The sequence below is a fragment of the Leptodactylus fuscus genome, chromosome 3, assembly GCF_031893055.1.
Source record: "Leptodactylus fuscus isolate aLepFus1 chromosome 3, aLepFus1.hap2, whole genome shotgun sequence".
In the NCBI taxonomy this organism is placed as follows: domain Eukaryota; kingdom Metazoa; phylum Chordata; class Amphibia; order Anura; family Leptodactylidae; genus Leptodactylus; species Leptodactylus fuscus.
In genome coordinates, this window is record NC_134267.1 from 179,116,370 (window position 1) to 179,131,019 (window position 14,650).

The window sequence follows — 14,650 nt, forward strand, 5'->3', positions numbered from 1 at the left end:
AGCCCCACATATGCGTGAATAGCCTTTAAAAAGGCTATTCAGGCACCGGTAAAATTATATTAAACTGCCCCCACCCCACCTGCGACATTATTTACCAATGGCAGTTTGGTTTTTTGCACACAAAACCGTGCGGTTTTCGCCTGCAGTTTCTATAGCACATATAGGAAAAAAAACCCTAGCGAAAACCGCTAGCGAAAACCGCGTCAAAAACCTTGTCAAAAACCGCGTGGAATGCAAAAAACAGCGTCAAAAAAACTCCCCGAGGTTTTTTACCTCGCACAAATAAGCTAGGCGGTTTTCACGTGTGAACTGACCCTTATATGTGCGGGGAAGCCGCTGGTGTTTCCGTAGATATAGTTGACATTGTTCGATTTCCAAAACCGCGCCGGCAATGTGTCTGCACTCTGGTTTTAAATGCAAAGTGGGCATGGGATTCACATGAATCTTATCCACTTTGCAAGTACTGTATAAAACGCAGCAGCGAATCACGCTATTTCCAGCCCGTGAGGCCGCAGCCTAAGTCAGCGAGGTTGGTTTTTTTTTTTTTTTTTTTTTTTTTTTTTTTAAATATAGAGGAGCATTACTGGGTCTGTCTGACCATGTCTGATATTTATGAAGTATTTGGGGTCCGCTTTGGACTGTGGCCTTTTCTCAGTTGGATAGCATCCTTATTCACATGCTACATTAACTGCTATGGTGTTTTTTTTTTTTTTTAAATATTTTTGAAACATCTTAAAATTTTGATCTTCTTTCTGAAGCTTTATTATACATAAACCTTTACGGATCTTGGTGGTGAACACTGGACTTTAATGCTTTCCTCGTATGTACATTATTAAAAAAACCAAAAAAACCCTGTGAAATGTGAGAGCTTTCTAATGGTTATCTGGTAATAAGTACTGTCTGTGAAGTATTGCATTTCAGAGGTCTGAGATGGGTTACATTGGCAGCAATTATAGGGATGCTATTCCATTTCTGAACACAGCATGGGTTTACTGTGCATTCGCTTATCCTTTTCCTGAATGCAGATTTTACCGTATTATGTTGAGCTGAGATTTTATTAGAATTATTAGTCTAGTTTATTTCTTATACGTGTTGTCACAGGAACAGAACAACAAGCTTGTGGACTGTTCTGATCCATACCGTAACATGGAAACAAATAGTGAGTGATGGACCCCATGGAACATTATGGAACTTATCACATTTTCATCATTGGCTCTGTATTTTGTCCTGATAACAGGTCTCAAAGGAGTTTTCTTGCCTCAAATTCATGTTTTGTACTGATGAACTATGATGTGGATAGGTCATCAGTATTTGATCTGTGGTGGTCTGACTCGTGGTCCCTGTACAGATCAGTGGCAGGTCCTTCAGACTTTGAGCATAAGCAATTGGTCCTTATTGAGGTAAAATGAGGGGGAGCTACAGTGCACAGTGCTATACAGTGGACAGGGCTGTAGCTCCGCTTCTATTACTTGAATATTAGATTTTTTCCACTCCCTGACCACTGCAGTGGATTCTGGCTCCCGGAGGCTGCTAGTACAGGGTCTCAAACCCCCACTGATGTAGATGAATCATTCATTTGGGGTCAGACCCACACAGTGTTTTTACCCCTGCAGAAACGCCAAAGGAAAAAAAAAAACAGTTTTATAGTACCAGCAAAGTGAATGAGATTCTGGCTAATCCCATCCACACATTGTAGAAAAAAGATGAGTTTTCAAAAACGCTCGCTGGTGTATTCTATATAGGTAAAAAAAAAAAAAAAAAAAAAAAAAGGAAGCCATTTCTGCAGAGGTTTTTTTCTTTTTTTTTTTTTTTTTAATTTTTTTTCTTTAAAGCTGCATTTCCCTACATGGGGTCTTCGCTCAAGTCAAGCATAGACTTTAGATGGCTCACAACTTTCTTGCCTGTATGCACATGCATATGGCTCTCTGGGTGCAGCTCAGGCTAGGTTCACACCTGTTCTGTCTCCATTCGTGCATTTCCGTCTCCGATCTCCACATTTTTCTGCCTTTTTCAGGTAGAAACTGGGCATATCCCATTATAGTCTATGGGGTCTGCAGGTTTCCATGGGTAACCTCTTTAATATGATTAGGTTTCTGTTTGTGGGGTTCTCAAGCGGACCCCGCGAAGGGAAGCCCTTAAGCAGGTGTGAACCTAGCCTTAGTGGTGCATGTGTTCTGAACTGAGAGATGGCAGAAAGTTGCTCTCTTCTGACAGTGGTTTATCTTTCTGAGTTCAAACCTAGTGGGGTAGTTGTAATCCAGAGACATCTGCTATCTGGGGAGAGTCTGGAGGCAAAAAAAAAAAAAACACTATACAAGTGTACATTGGGGAAGTGAGTGAAGTGTATCCTGTGCTCGCTTGGTGTCCAGAGTCAGGAGATCCCAGGACACAATAAACATGTAATGGCCGGTTACTTGTATACTAGATGTACTCCACTGTGTAAAAATATAAGCTAGCTGATCACTTGTAGAAGCACAAGGTTATGGAGGAATCCGATCTATCCTGGGCAATATTTATTCAGGTACACAGTTTGTATTGTGGAGGGTCAAAAAAAAAAAAATAGTATACGTTTGGTTTAAAAGGATTGTCTCCCCTTTGTGTGCCCTATTGGGGTATAAGGAATGTCAGACTGGATCCCCCTTTCTTCAGGTACCCACTCTCTCTGAACCACAGAGGAGGGACTCTGTTATTCTAGTTTACAGGCTATCCTTAAAAAGTAGGTTTGAAGGTTTTGATAATGGACAGTCTGATGTGTTATAGGAGACAAAGGGAGGAAATGCCGGAATATTTTATATTTTTGGCATTGTTCCTTTAATCACAGACAGCCATTGTATATCTATTATGGCAGTCATGCCTGGTCTCGAACTAAAGGGGGGTATATATTGACTGTCAAAGAGGATCCTCATGTCCTCGGCACATGCAGTTTTATATACCACTAGAAAGCAGACAGAGCGCTGGATTCACTGCACTGTTGGCTTTCCCGTTATGTGCTATCAGTGCCGTTACTGATAGGTCTTCAGTGTCAGAAGGGCGTCTCTGACAGTCTGTGAGGAATGCCCCTCGTGACAGTCTATAGCGCTATACTGTGAAGGAGTGTTCCTTACTGCCTAGTGCTGACACTGAGCGGTCAGGAATTAATCTCCCTTCTCCTACTGTCAGGAGGGGGAGGGGTCGTTCCTCACCGCTCAGCGTCACTTGTATATTTATGGCCTCTCCCTAGGATCAGGTCATTATTATATGGTTGGTAGGAATCTGATGCCTGCCAACTCCTGAAGCTCAGCTGTTGTAATGCCCAGTTCACATCTTCGTATGGTTTCCGTTTTTTGGAGTCTGCTTGGGGACCCCCTGAATGCAAACTTAATTTGCATTAAAAAGGCTTTTACCTAAGGAACCTGCCCGAATGTAGATGTCTCCCAAGCCTAAGAGGATGCAACAATCACAAGCACTGTAGCCTCTTCCCCGTGGCAAGAACATCATATTCATCCATCATATGGTATAGCAGCAGCTCAGTCCCACTCCAGTGGATGGAATAAGCTGCATTACCAAGCACAGCCCCTACATGTACAGGTTAGTGTTCAGTGAAGAAGCTATTGCACTCACCTCAACATGAGCCAACAGTGCGGTGCTGCTGCAAAAAAGGCTAATAAAATTCTGGGATGTATTAAGACAAGCATTGAATCTAGATCAAGAGAGGTCATTATTCCGCTGTACTCTTCCCTGGTCAGACCACACCTGGAATACTGTGTACAGTTCTGGGCGCCTCAATTCAAGAAAGACATCGATATATTGGAGCAAGTCCAGAGAAGAGCAACCAAAATGGTGGAAGGTCTGCAAACCATGTCCTATGAGGAGCGGCTAAAAGAACTGGGATTGTTTAGTTTGCAGAAGAGAAGGCTGAGGGGAGATTTAATAGCAGTCTACAAATATCTGAAAGGTAGTCACAGTGCAGAGGGATCTACCCTATTCTCATTAGCACAAGGAAGTACAAGAAGCAATGGGATGAAACTAAAGGGAAAGAGATACAGATTAGACATTAGGAAAAACTTTCTGACAGTGAGGGTAGTGAGAGAGTGGAATAGGCTGCCATGGGAGGTGGTGGGCGCTCCATCAATGGAAATCTTCAAGCGGAATCTGGATAAACATATAGCTGGGATGATTTAGGAAAACCTGCACTCGCAGGGGGTTGGACCCGATGGCCCTTGAGGTCCCTTCCAACTCTACCATAAGAAAAAAGTAAAGTAAAGAATACTGCAGCCTCTAACCGGCTGATCTGTGGGGGACCCTGGTATGGGATGCTCATTGGTTAAATATTGAAGACCTATCCTAAAGGTGGATCATCAATATACAAGTCCCAGAAAACAGCAGCTTACATGTTGTGTGACACCTTTATAAGTAGTGCAGTTAATGGTATTAAAGCAAATATTTATGGGAAATGCTAATAATGGCTTAATACATCTTTCAATGTTGTGTAAGGTAAAGGCTTAAGTAGTTATTTGGAGATTGTTGTGATCAAGGCTGAATTATAAATCAGATCCTCCAAAAAAAAAAAAAAAAAAAATCAAATGTCTTTGAAGTTTGTATTGCAGCTTTTTCCCTCCTTACATCAATATTACTGAGGATTGTAGGCATATAGGATTGTGTGGTGAGGAATGAGATCAAGATGAAAAGTAAGAGTAAAGGCGGGTTGACTGCATGTTTTAACAAGTCTGCTTTCGAACTGGAACACCACTAAAAGAATCAGAGACGGAGCGAAGTGCAAGGATGAAATATTAATACATTGTCTGGAGACGAGCACTTGAAAGGGAGCGGCGTAGGAAAGTTGTCTTTTACAGGAAGTGTGACGTCCTTTGGATCTCTCGAGTGCTCCCGCGTTAAAATCTCATGCGACTAATACCTTGCTTGTAAACACAACCTTACCAAGCTGAACATGGTTGCTTTGGAGATGAGCAGTGCATTTCCTTTTATGAAATCTTATATTGGTTTTCCTCATTGGCTTGCATATAAAAAGGGAGGCAAGCGTCTCTATTTTATTTTTCTTCCCCCATTCACTTGCATTTCTTTGTTTTTTTTGTTATTTTGTACCGCTTGTAGCCATATGTTTCAGTAGGGCTTGTGTATTCTTGCTAGTTTTTGCTGTAAACTGTTAGATCATTGTGGTGTCTGTGTTTGTTAGAGAGTCATCTATCTGTGAATGTGGTCAGTGGGGGATAATTGGGGGGAAATAGATGAAATAGTCCCAGTGTACACCAGCCCTAACACTCTCAATAGCTTTGTGTCTGCCTGCTGCTTTCCCATGTCCTTTACTTTTTATTGCTTCCTTTACTCTTCTCAATTGCTTCCTGCCTTTACTGCTGCATGTCCCATACTACTTTGTGTACCTGCTCTCTCCATCCTTTCATAGGCTATTACCTGTCTGAAGATCTCAGCTCATCGCTTCTTCCTAGTACACATCCCTATGGCTGCAGTTGTCTTTGAATTGTTCCAAGTCAAATAAATGGTTTCTCTTCAGTCAGTGGTTTACGTAGACCCATTGATTTATTTTTGTATGTTGGAGAATGTCTCCTCTGCGGGCACGTATCCCCCATGGAGCGTCTGTCCTGAGAGCCTTGTGCTGTGCCGTTCTTGATATTCCTTCTAGAAATGGAACAATGGACAGCTGGGTATTACCAGTTAGTGTTTCCCTGTACACTGTCACTACTAAGTCATCACTGACAGAGGGGACACGGCCAACGAAATTGTAACGCTCATATGTTAGCTTAGTCATAGGTTTCTAGGAATAATAGGGGCTCATTCACGCAGCACAAACTGAAATAGAATTGAGACTGAATCCATGGCATGATCGAGCACACTACTTATTTATCACCCTGCATGGATCTCTGCCTCCTGTTGGAAATTACAGGAAGTAGTTTCGGAGTGGAATTCGGTGATGATTTTGAGTCAGAATCTATCTTCAAAGTATTTTCTAAAACAGATGTCAAAAGCACTGACAGATCCTCCTTAGGAATTTTCTCACTAGAAACATTCCTGCCTTATTCATCAGCTATGACTTACGTTCCATGGTGTGTGTGTGTTGCAGAAGTCAGACTCCCACTCAACAGTTATTTCTATATAGCCTTTGTTCTATGTGTGTCCTCTGAAAAAACTCCTTACATTCCAATATGACGCTGGGCTAATATTACAATTTTACCATATTTATTCCTTCACACGTGCACTCTGTTTCCGTTCTTTGGGTCCACTTGGAAGACTATACATTGTTTACTGGCCATGAAACTCTTTTACAGTCACAGTCAGCGAGGAGTTTCACTTTGAGAAGGCAGCCCAGCAGAAGGACTGGACCGTGCTGGGGAGGAAGGTCCTCCATACCTGACAAAACTCTTACCCCGCACTGCTCAGCTAATCCAGCTGCCGCAAGAAGTTTGCAGGTTATATAGCCTGAGGAATCTTTGCTTGTATTTAGATGAATGGTAGCAAAGCTGCAGTTCCCCAATGCTGCAGAGTTGTACACTGTAGCAGCAGCGGCGCAGATCTGATTTCATTCCCTCCTAATAGGAGCAGAGCTGCTTCTGGTCATATACACAGTATACATCTCTCAGCAGCCAGATCAGCTGATCGGTATGGGATCTGGGTATCAGACAGCCACCATTCAGATGCTGGTGACTTATCTTTTTGAACTTCTGTAGTGTCCAAAACAAATTGGGTCCTGGAAAACCCCTTTAATTCTAATGGCTAAGGTTTTTTTTTTTTTTTTTTTTTTCCCTCCTGGAAGAGATGAACTTATTTTATTTCTAGTCCTATAAATAGGTACCTGAAGCTAAAACCATTGAAGCCTTTTTCACACATTTAGAAAATCTATTGGGAATCCTGGCTGATGGCTCTGAGCATGTGAATGGCTAAGGAACTGCTTTTGTGTATTTTCTGAAATTGGGTCGCAACACACTTGGCTTACTCAGAAGGAAAGAAGCAAAAACAATGCAGCATAGAAGTCATTTATTTATTCATCTTTACTTGTAGTTATAAACCCTACGTTACCCCCACCTAACGTGCTCTTCTGGTGTTTGTAGACAAATCCCAAATCCTGTGTATATGATGGTCAGATCTAGTGCGTAGCGTCTGTCATGTGCAATGTCCTATCAACGCTGTCACTTAGGGATGTTTCTTATACTTAAAATGGGTTTTCCTTGCTACATGCAATATACATATCCTCTTTCGTTAAATATATTATGTTGTACGTCTTAACTCACTCAATTTCTTTCTTCCCCAGAGTTTCCCGTCAGACGAAGGCTGGCCTTTTGCTAAATACCTGGGAGCGTGCGGCCGAATGGTGGCTGTGAACTATGTAGGGGAAGAACTCTGGAGTTTCTATAATGCACCGTGGGAAAAGCGAGTGGACCTTGCATGGCAGCTCATGGAGATCGCTGAACAGCTCACAAACAATGACTTTGAATTTGCACTTTACCTCTTAGATGTCAGCTTTGACAACTTTGCTGTTGGACCTAGAGATGGGAAAGTAATCATTGTTGATGCGGAAAATGTCTTGGTGGCAGATAAAAAGTTAATCAAACAAAGTAAGTTTATTTTTAATTTTTCGAACCTCTAACAACAAAAAAAACCCCATAAAGGAATCTGTATCTTATTATAGCTTCTATATTGATACTTAGACTGCATGGGATTAAGTGTTTTTAGGACTGTACTAGATTAGAAGAGATCTCACTACAAACACCGTCACAGATAAGCTAATATGATAATACATGTGTCTCCTTAAGACCCCGTTCACACACAGCAAGAGGGGGTGGATTTTGGCGCGGAAATCATGTCATAATCCGCCCCCTCACAATGGTGGTCTATGTAGACCGCTAGCGTTCTTCTTTGCTGTTAGCGGCATGTTGCCGCTAGCAGAAAAAAGAAACGCGCTGCCCTTTATTTAGGCGGATTCCACGGCAGCATGCTCCGGTCTAGGCCCTTTCATTTGGGCCTAATCCGGAGTGGAAAATCGCGACAGGATGCCATGCACTGCATCGGAATATGACACGCGGAGTCCCCGTGTGACCGCAGCCTAAGGGTATTTCCTTCCTATGCTCTAAAAGTCTGGTATAGGGTCCATCTCAAAGATTATACCTATCTCCAGACTGGCACTCCCACTTGTTGGTACATATGCTGCATTTGGGAGAGCGATAAGCCATGTATGTTCTAAGTAGAATATTAACTTCTATAAAGAAGAGCTCTTCCTATATGCGATGCCCAGAATATATGACCCTTGGAACCTTTGCCACTAAATCTTGTCTTCCCTGAGGATTCCTCATGTTGATGGATCATGAAAAGTTTTATACCTGTGGGTGGTGAGGGATTGCTTCATGAAGTATAGAATCTCTAATAAATATGATTCATTTGTTTGCTCTTTAAAGACTAAGCTCAGAAAAATTCTGAAATTATGCAAACCTAAAGCCTTGTTTTAGGAACCTACAGAAATTTACATAAAACGATAGAAATCCTGCAGGTTAGAGGGGTTAATCTTCTGCTGCTCAAGAGACTGGCTGAAATGATTGGGCATAGCCAATGGGAATGGAGGTGTTGGGCCTTTAAAAGGAATTTATTACCATATAACCCAGCTCTGCAGGTAGATTAGGGTCACCAGAAACAGTGTTGCCACCTTTGCCAAAAAAGTGACATCTTGACAATGGACACACCGATTCACAATGTGAAAATGAGCAAGGTACCGTTCTTTGAAAGAGGTAAGCGGCATCACTCTCATTGCTCCAAAGATCTCATATGCATATTAGAAAAAACAGGAATATCTTGGCAACTGATGCAGAGTTGGGTTAGGGTCACCTGAATCAACCAATCTGCGGGGCTGACAAGTCTTGTGGTCCTACTCTAGACAGTCTTAGTCAGGACAGAGTGAGCATAGTGGAGTAGCTGAGACTCACACGATGCAAAATAGGTGAAAACGGGACCAAACCAAAGCAAGAGATGGCAGAGGGAGTGCTGGGATATGTTCGGTGCATTTTATTTTAGCGCTTCTCTAAAATCGGCCAAGTAATTTTTATAATAGTCCATGGAAAAACTAACTTCACATACATATAAAGGTTCATTTTTGATCCTGCATGATGTAGCTGAAATCCCAATCCGTGCATCTGATTCTGGCTGATCAGGGGTGAATAATAAACTCATTGGGTTGTTATTCTAGGACGTGTGGCAGTGAAACACCGGCACATATAAATAAACAGGCAAATGGGCACAAAACCAAGCTGCTTCCGCTGAGTATCAGGAACGGCAGCCAGATAATAACTTGTCAGCTTGCTTCTGAATCGTGCCCATATTTATCTTGTTCGGGAAGTTCAGCACCTGTTCCTCTCTACGACAAACATGATTGATCGGTGAAGGCTCTCAAATGAATCTTCTATTTTCTTCCACATATTCTAAGGATGATCTAGCGCCTACTTTACCGTGTTCTGTGATGTCGGCGGCAGCTTTTGTTTTTGCTCTTTTTTTGTCTTTAGATATTGAAGAAAAGGGAGTGAGCAGGAGCAGTATATCCACTACAGATATTGGAAGGAAGACTGGGGAATATTCCAAAATTCTCTACTTCAATTTCTAAACTAGTTAATCATTGTCGTGCGCTGCGTTTATATTGGGTGTCATTACAATTCTGAGATGTATGGCTTCAATGGAATAATTCCTTGTGTTCCATTTAAGCTGTGCCGCATCAGGCTCCTGGATGGAGAGCCACCTTTTCTCCTCTTAAAGGTCACCACCATAAAATAAGGCTCATGTAGCAGTTATAATATCTCATTCTGGATTCATATTATAAGGACTGGGTTTTTGTATTTGTTTTGCCCCTTTTTGTTACTGTTGTAGGACTCAGACTATGCATTGAGAGGGACTGAAAAAAGGATATGCACTAGGAGATGTCGCCACCCTGCATAACAGATGCAAGAAAAACCGGGGCAACAAGGTGGCTCAGTGGTTAGCACTGCAGCCTTGCAGCACTGGAGTCCTGGGTTTGAATCCTGCCACGAACAACATCTGCAAGGAGTTTGTAGAATGGGATGAAATCCACACAAGCACAGGGAGAACATACAAAGACATACTGATAGGAGAAAAAAAAGTACATTGTGATCCCTATATGGGGCTCACAATCTACATAAAGTTCTTTTCTTGCATTTTTTTAAAATTATCTTTAGTCATTTGATATATTTTCATGGCCGATGGGTGGGAACGATTGTTCAGGCATTCATTGCTTCATGTGAAAGGACCTTGACTTATCTTTGCCAGAACTTCTATGTCAGCATGAGCGGGGTCGTTTTCCCTCTTTCTGCCCTTAATGTTGTAGCCATTTGTGTCATTTGCCTTTTCTAAGTTAATACTTGCATAAGACACAATACACCAAGCTTTTCTACAGCATTTTTCTCATAACTCTGTATTGTGACATTGCTATTATTCCTAGAAGTGTATGAAATACTTGAGCTGGGTGTCCACGCTCACTTTGTCAAAGGGGTGTGTCCCTGGTAACGCCGACTTTATATATAAATTTCTAGAAGTAGCAGAATTATAGGACAGTGAAATATAACAAGATGCTCCGAAATTGTTATTTAACAAGACATGTCACACCATTATCCTGGAAAGGGGGTTATTGTGGGGGTTGTTTTTTTTTTTTTCTTTTTTTTTTTTTTTTTTTTTGCCTCTGCACAAAATGTGCTATACTGTAGGTTTGATGTCCAACATGGATGTCTGCAGTATACAGTGGAGCCATTCGGTGAATGTCTCTTACCCACCACTTATGGTTTTACCATTTATAATTCGGTAATATGAAATAAATGAATGCGGTTCTGGATTTACAGTGACGCTGCATCGGCGCTTAATTGTTTGTACGCGACACTAAATCTTCAAATCATTTCTCTATTTTCAGATAAACCCGAAAACTGGGATGTGTGGTACGAAAGCAAATTTGATGACTGTGACAAAGAAGCATGCCTTTCTTTCTCGAAAGAAATTCTCTGCTCTCGTACGACCGTGGACCATAACTATTATGCCATTTGCCAGAACCTTCTATCTAGACATGCCACATGGCGTGGTACCTCTGGCGGCCTTCTTCACGACCCTCCAGCAGAAGTTGCCAAAGATGGCCGCCTTGGGACGCTGTTGGACGAATGTGCAAATCCAAAGAAAAGATATGGCAGATTTAAAGCTGCCAAAGAGTTAAGAGAATACCTTGCACAACTAAGTAATAACGTGAGGTAGCCCATATTGTTTCTGGAGGTTTTTTTTTTTCCATTTTTTTAGTCAGTGAAAGATTTAATTAGTTAGAGCACGTACAGGTTTCAATTACTATTGTATATTCAGAGGGTCTTGCGTCTAAATAGAGGCTTTATGAATGCCATGGAATTGACCTAAGGTGGCACCGCGCGGTATACAATCCCTAGCAATCCTGCCAGTACATGTTCTCATCTAATTAAAACTTGGGGAACTTCTATTGATTTCTCTCTCCGATTACCTGAGAGGAAGATCACATGCCGATCTCCAGCTCACTGGAGATAATAGACTTTGGTAGCTTAATTGATTATTCATGTGTCAAAAAGTAGTTGACATGACATATATTACATTGGTATCACAATTTTTGTGAAGCTGATGCCTTTACTTGGAAAGTTCAAGTTGAGACCGCTGGCCTGTTTTAAAGGCTTTTTTTCTTACGTCATTTCATATTTTTATGTCAAAAACCCCGGTTTCTGGCTTTTGAGTTCTATTTGGGATCTCTTGTCTTTGTTGCGTCCTGTTTCCAGATGAAAATGTTCACAGAAGGAGTACTGTATTATTTTTTTTTAATTTAAAGGGCAGGACTCCCATATTTTCTGTATTTTTCTGTTTATTTCTAATATTTTGTAATGGCTTTGATTTATGCTGTAAATGTTTACCCTGGTTCTACATTAAAATTTAGTCATTCTTGGGTATTTCTTGACTTGACCTCTTCCCTCATTTAATATTTTCTTCTGTTTATAGATCAGGTACACTGCTGTCCCTGCTGGTCACAAAAATCTTAGAGATGAGCGAGTAGTATTCGATCGTGTAGGTATTTCATCGAATACTATGATATTCAAAATACTTGTACTCGGTCGAATACCACACGGTAAACGTAAAGGCGTTTACCGCGTGGTCTTTGACAGAGTATGAGTATTTTGAATATCGTAGTATTCGATCGAATACTACTCTCATCTCTAGTGGCGAAAGGTTGTTCATGACAGTGTGATTGGTTTTTATCTATGGCTATTCAACAGGTGACTTCAAAGGGTCATGTAGTCCAAGCTACATGAAAGAAGATTCAGTATAGCTTGCAGCTGACTGGATTCCCTGCTCATGCTATGCCTAGTAGTCCAGTGGGTGGTGCTCAATGACTAGGCCCAAAATGAACCAAAGTGTAAATGAATAAGTTATGAATGTGAATTCTTTGCCCATCAATTATTGTATATATTTCTCATTCTGTTTACCTCCTTCTGCATGAACATGATGTAGATTGAATAACATTTTCATGGTGAGATATTCCCTTTAAAGCTATCCTCCAGTTTTTATTCATTAGCCTGGTGGTATTTGGTATGGTGGTGGGTAACAGAAAGTGAGACTGAGCATCAGCCGGGTACTGTCTCTAGGTTGTAGCGTTAAAGAGGACCTTTCATGTTCTCTGTTTTATATACTGAGAGAAAGCCGACCGTGTGCTGAATTCAGCGCACTGTCAACTTTGGCGTTATGTGCCGGGGGGGGGGGGGGGGGGAGATGTCGGTGCAATTACTGATGGCTCTTCACTGACGGGAGGGAGTTCCTGACATTCTAGTCGGGAACACGCCCTCCTGACAGTCTGTCCATAGCACTATACTGTCACAGGGGCTTCCTTAGCGCCCAGCCATGATGCTGAGCGGTGAGGGACTCTCCACTCCCTCCTTCCTGACCGTACTCGTCCATAGATTAGTACTGGGGTTCATTCCTTACCACTCAGCATCATGGCTGGGCACAAAGGAACGCCCTCTCTGACAGTATAGCGCTACAGACATACTGTCAGGGTGGGTGCTCCCAGCTAGACTTTCAAGAACTCCCTTCTGACGGTGAAGCGCTATCGGTAATTGCAGCAATATCTCTTCTGAAATGAGCGCACAGTCTGCTTTCTAGCTGTATATAAAACCATGTGCCCGAGGACATGAAAGGTCCTCTTTAATGTTTTTAAAACCTTATGATGCCTATTACACACACAAGCAGTGTTAAGAGTTTCTTCTCTAACTAATTGCTTTTATATATACTCCTAGATTGAAGTTTGGACTTATATGCAAGCACCCCCCCCCCCCCCCCCCTTTGTTTTTTTTTTTTGCAAGCTATGCAAGGGAGGTTTTCTGATCTGGTGACTTTCATGAGCTGTGTTTAACACTGAATGTTAAAGTGTCCTTTGACATGGTGTTGGCACAGTCAAACCTCCTGCCCAAGTTGAACAGTGGAAGTGTCTTCAGATGTATACCTCCAGTGGAGCGCAGTGTGAACAGAACCTTTAATAGAATCTGAGTTTAGGGCCTCTCAAATTATCAGCATGTTAGACGCCTGGTATTTTGTTTTTCAGTTCTCATAGCTGGCACAATTTGTCACTCTCTGAATTGCAGTCTCTAGCAGCAATTCACATGCTGCAGATGTAGAATTTCCATTGCAGGCCGACTACTACCACATATTCAGGAGGAATGTTTACTTCTTTTTTGGAGGTGCCAGATATAGATGCACAATTGGTATGCCATGACAGACTCCTTTCAAGGGTTTCTATTCATCTTCTACTTCTTGCATTTCAGTGAATGACAAATTGGCTACAAAACTTGCAACATATGTTTTTGCTAACATTAAAATCCTATGGAAATGTGCAGTAAAATGCAGGATTTGCATGTTGTAGGTGCTGTGTGTATCTGCCAGGGTTATTCTAACTATCCCTGCCTTTACAGTCTTGTGTTATATAGTGTAGAGATCTACACAAGACCACCTTGTGTTGGTAATTGTAAACATGCTGTCACGGTGGAGAGATGTAACGTGGTGAGAACAAGGATCATCAAGAGCAATGCCTTGACCTTTGTTGTAGCATCAGCCTTGTAAAGGTGAATGGAACTTGCATGAAGAACACACAGCACAATGTATAAGAAAATGAAAAGAAAAAAATACTACCACTTATCATATTCCAGCCCTACCCCTAGGGATGCAACACAGTCCCCTACATAAAGATTACTGTAACAGAGGAAAAACTTTGTGTACTATTAAGGAAAAAAATAGAAAAGACGCATTTTTTTAAAACAGTTTCCTGGAAATGCATACAAAAATAAGTTACATAAAAAACAAAGCTCCATGCACCACTGAAAAGATGCTAAAATTATTTACGTAACCTGTGCGAAAACAAAAGCTATGGCTCTCAAAACTGCAATATACGAAAAAATACAATGTGTCCAATCATGTACCAGGGAAAGTGGGTCGATCTTGAAATGGTTAATAAGTCTAAGGGGGCATTCACACTACATAACGCCAGCGTGTATCACAGCCGTACACGCCGGCGTTACAGCAGGGCTGCCGAACACTTCCCATTCATTTCTATGTGAGCCGGCATACGAGCGCTCCCGATAGAAATGAATGGGCTGCTTCTTTCACT

At 41.7% G+C, this 14,650-nt stretch overlaps 1 protein-coding gene across 2 annotated transcripts in view; it reads left to right on the plus strand.

Moving 5' to 3' along the window:
• DIPK2A (divergent protein kinase domain 2A) overlaps positions 1 to 11,954 on the plus strand; it is a 37,876-nt gene extending 25,922 nt beyond the window's left edge. For both annotated transcript variants that reach the window (XM_075268850.1, XM_075268851.1), the window contains exons 2-3: positions 7,262 to 7,565; positions 10,907 to 11,954. In XM_075268850.1, the coding sequence (XP_075124951.1) occupies positions 7,262 to 7,565; positions 10,907 to 11,238 (636 nt within the window). In that variant the 3' untranslated portion in view covers positions 11,239 to 11,954. The remainder of the gene's footprint in view (positions 1 to 7,261; positions 7,566 to 10,906) is intronic.
• Positions 11,955 to 14,650: the final 2,696 nt, after the last annotated feature.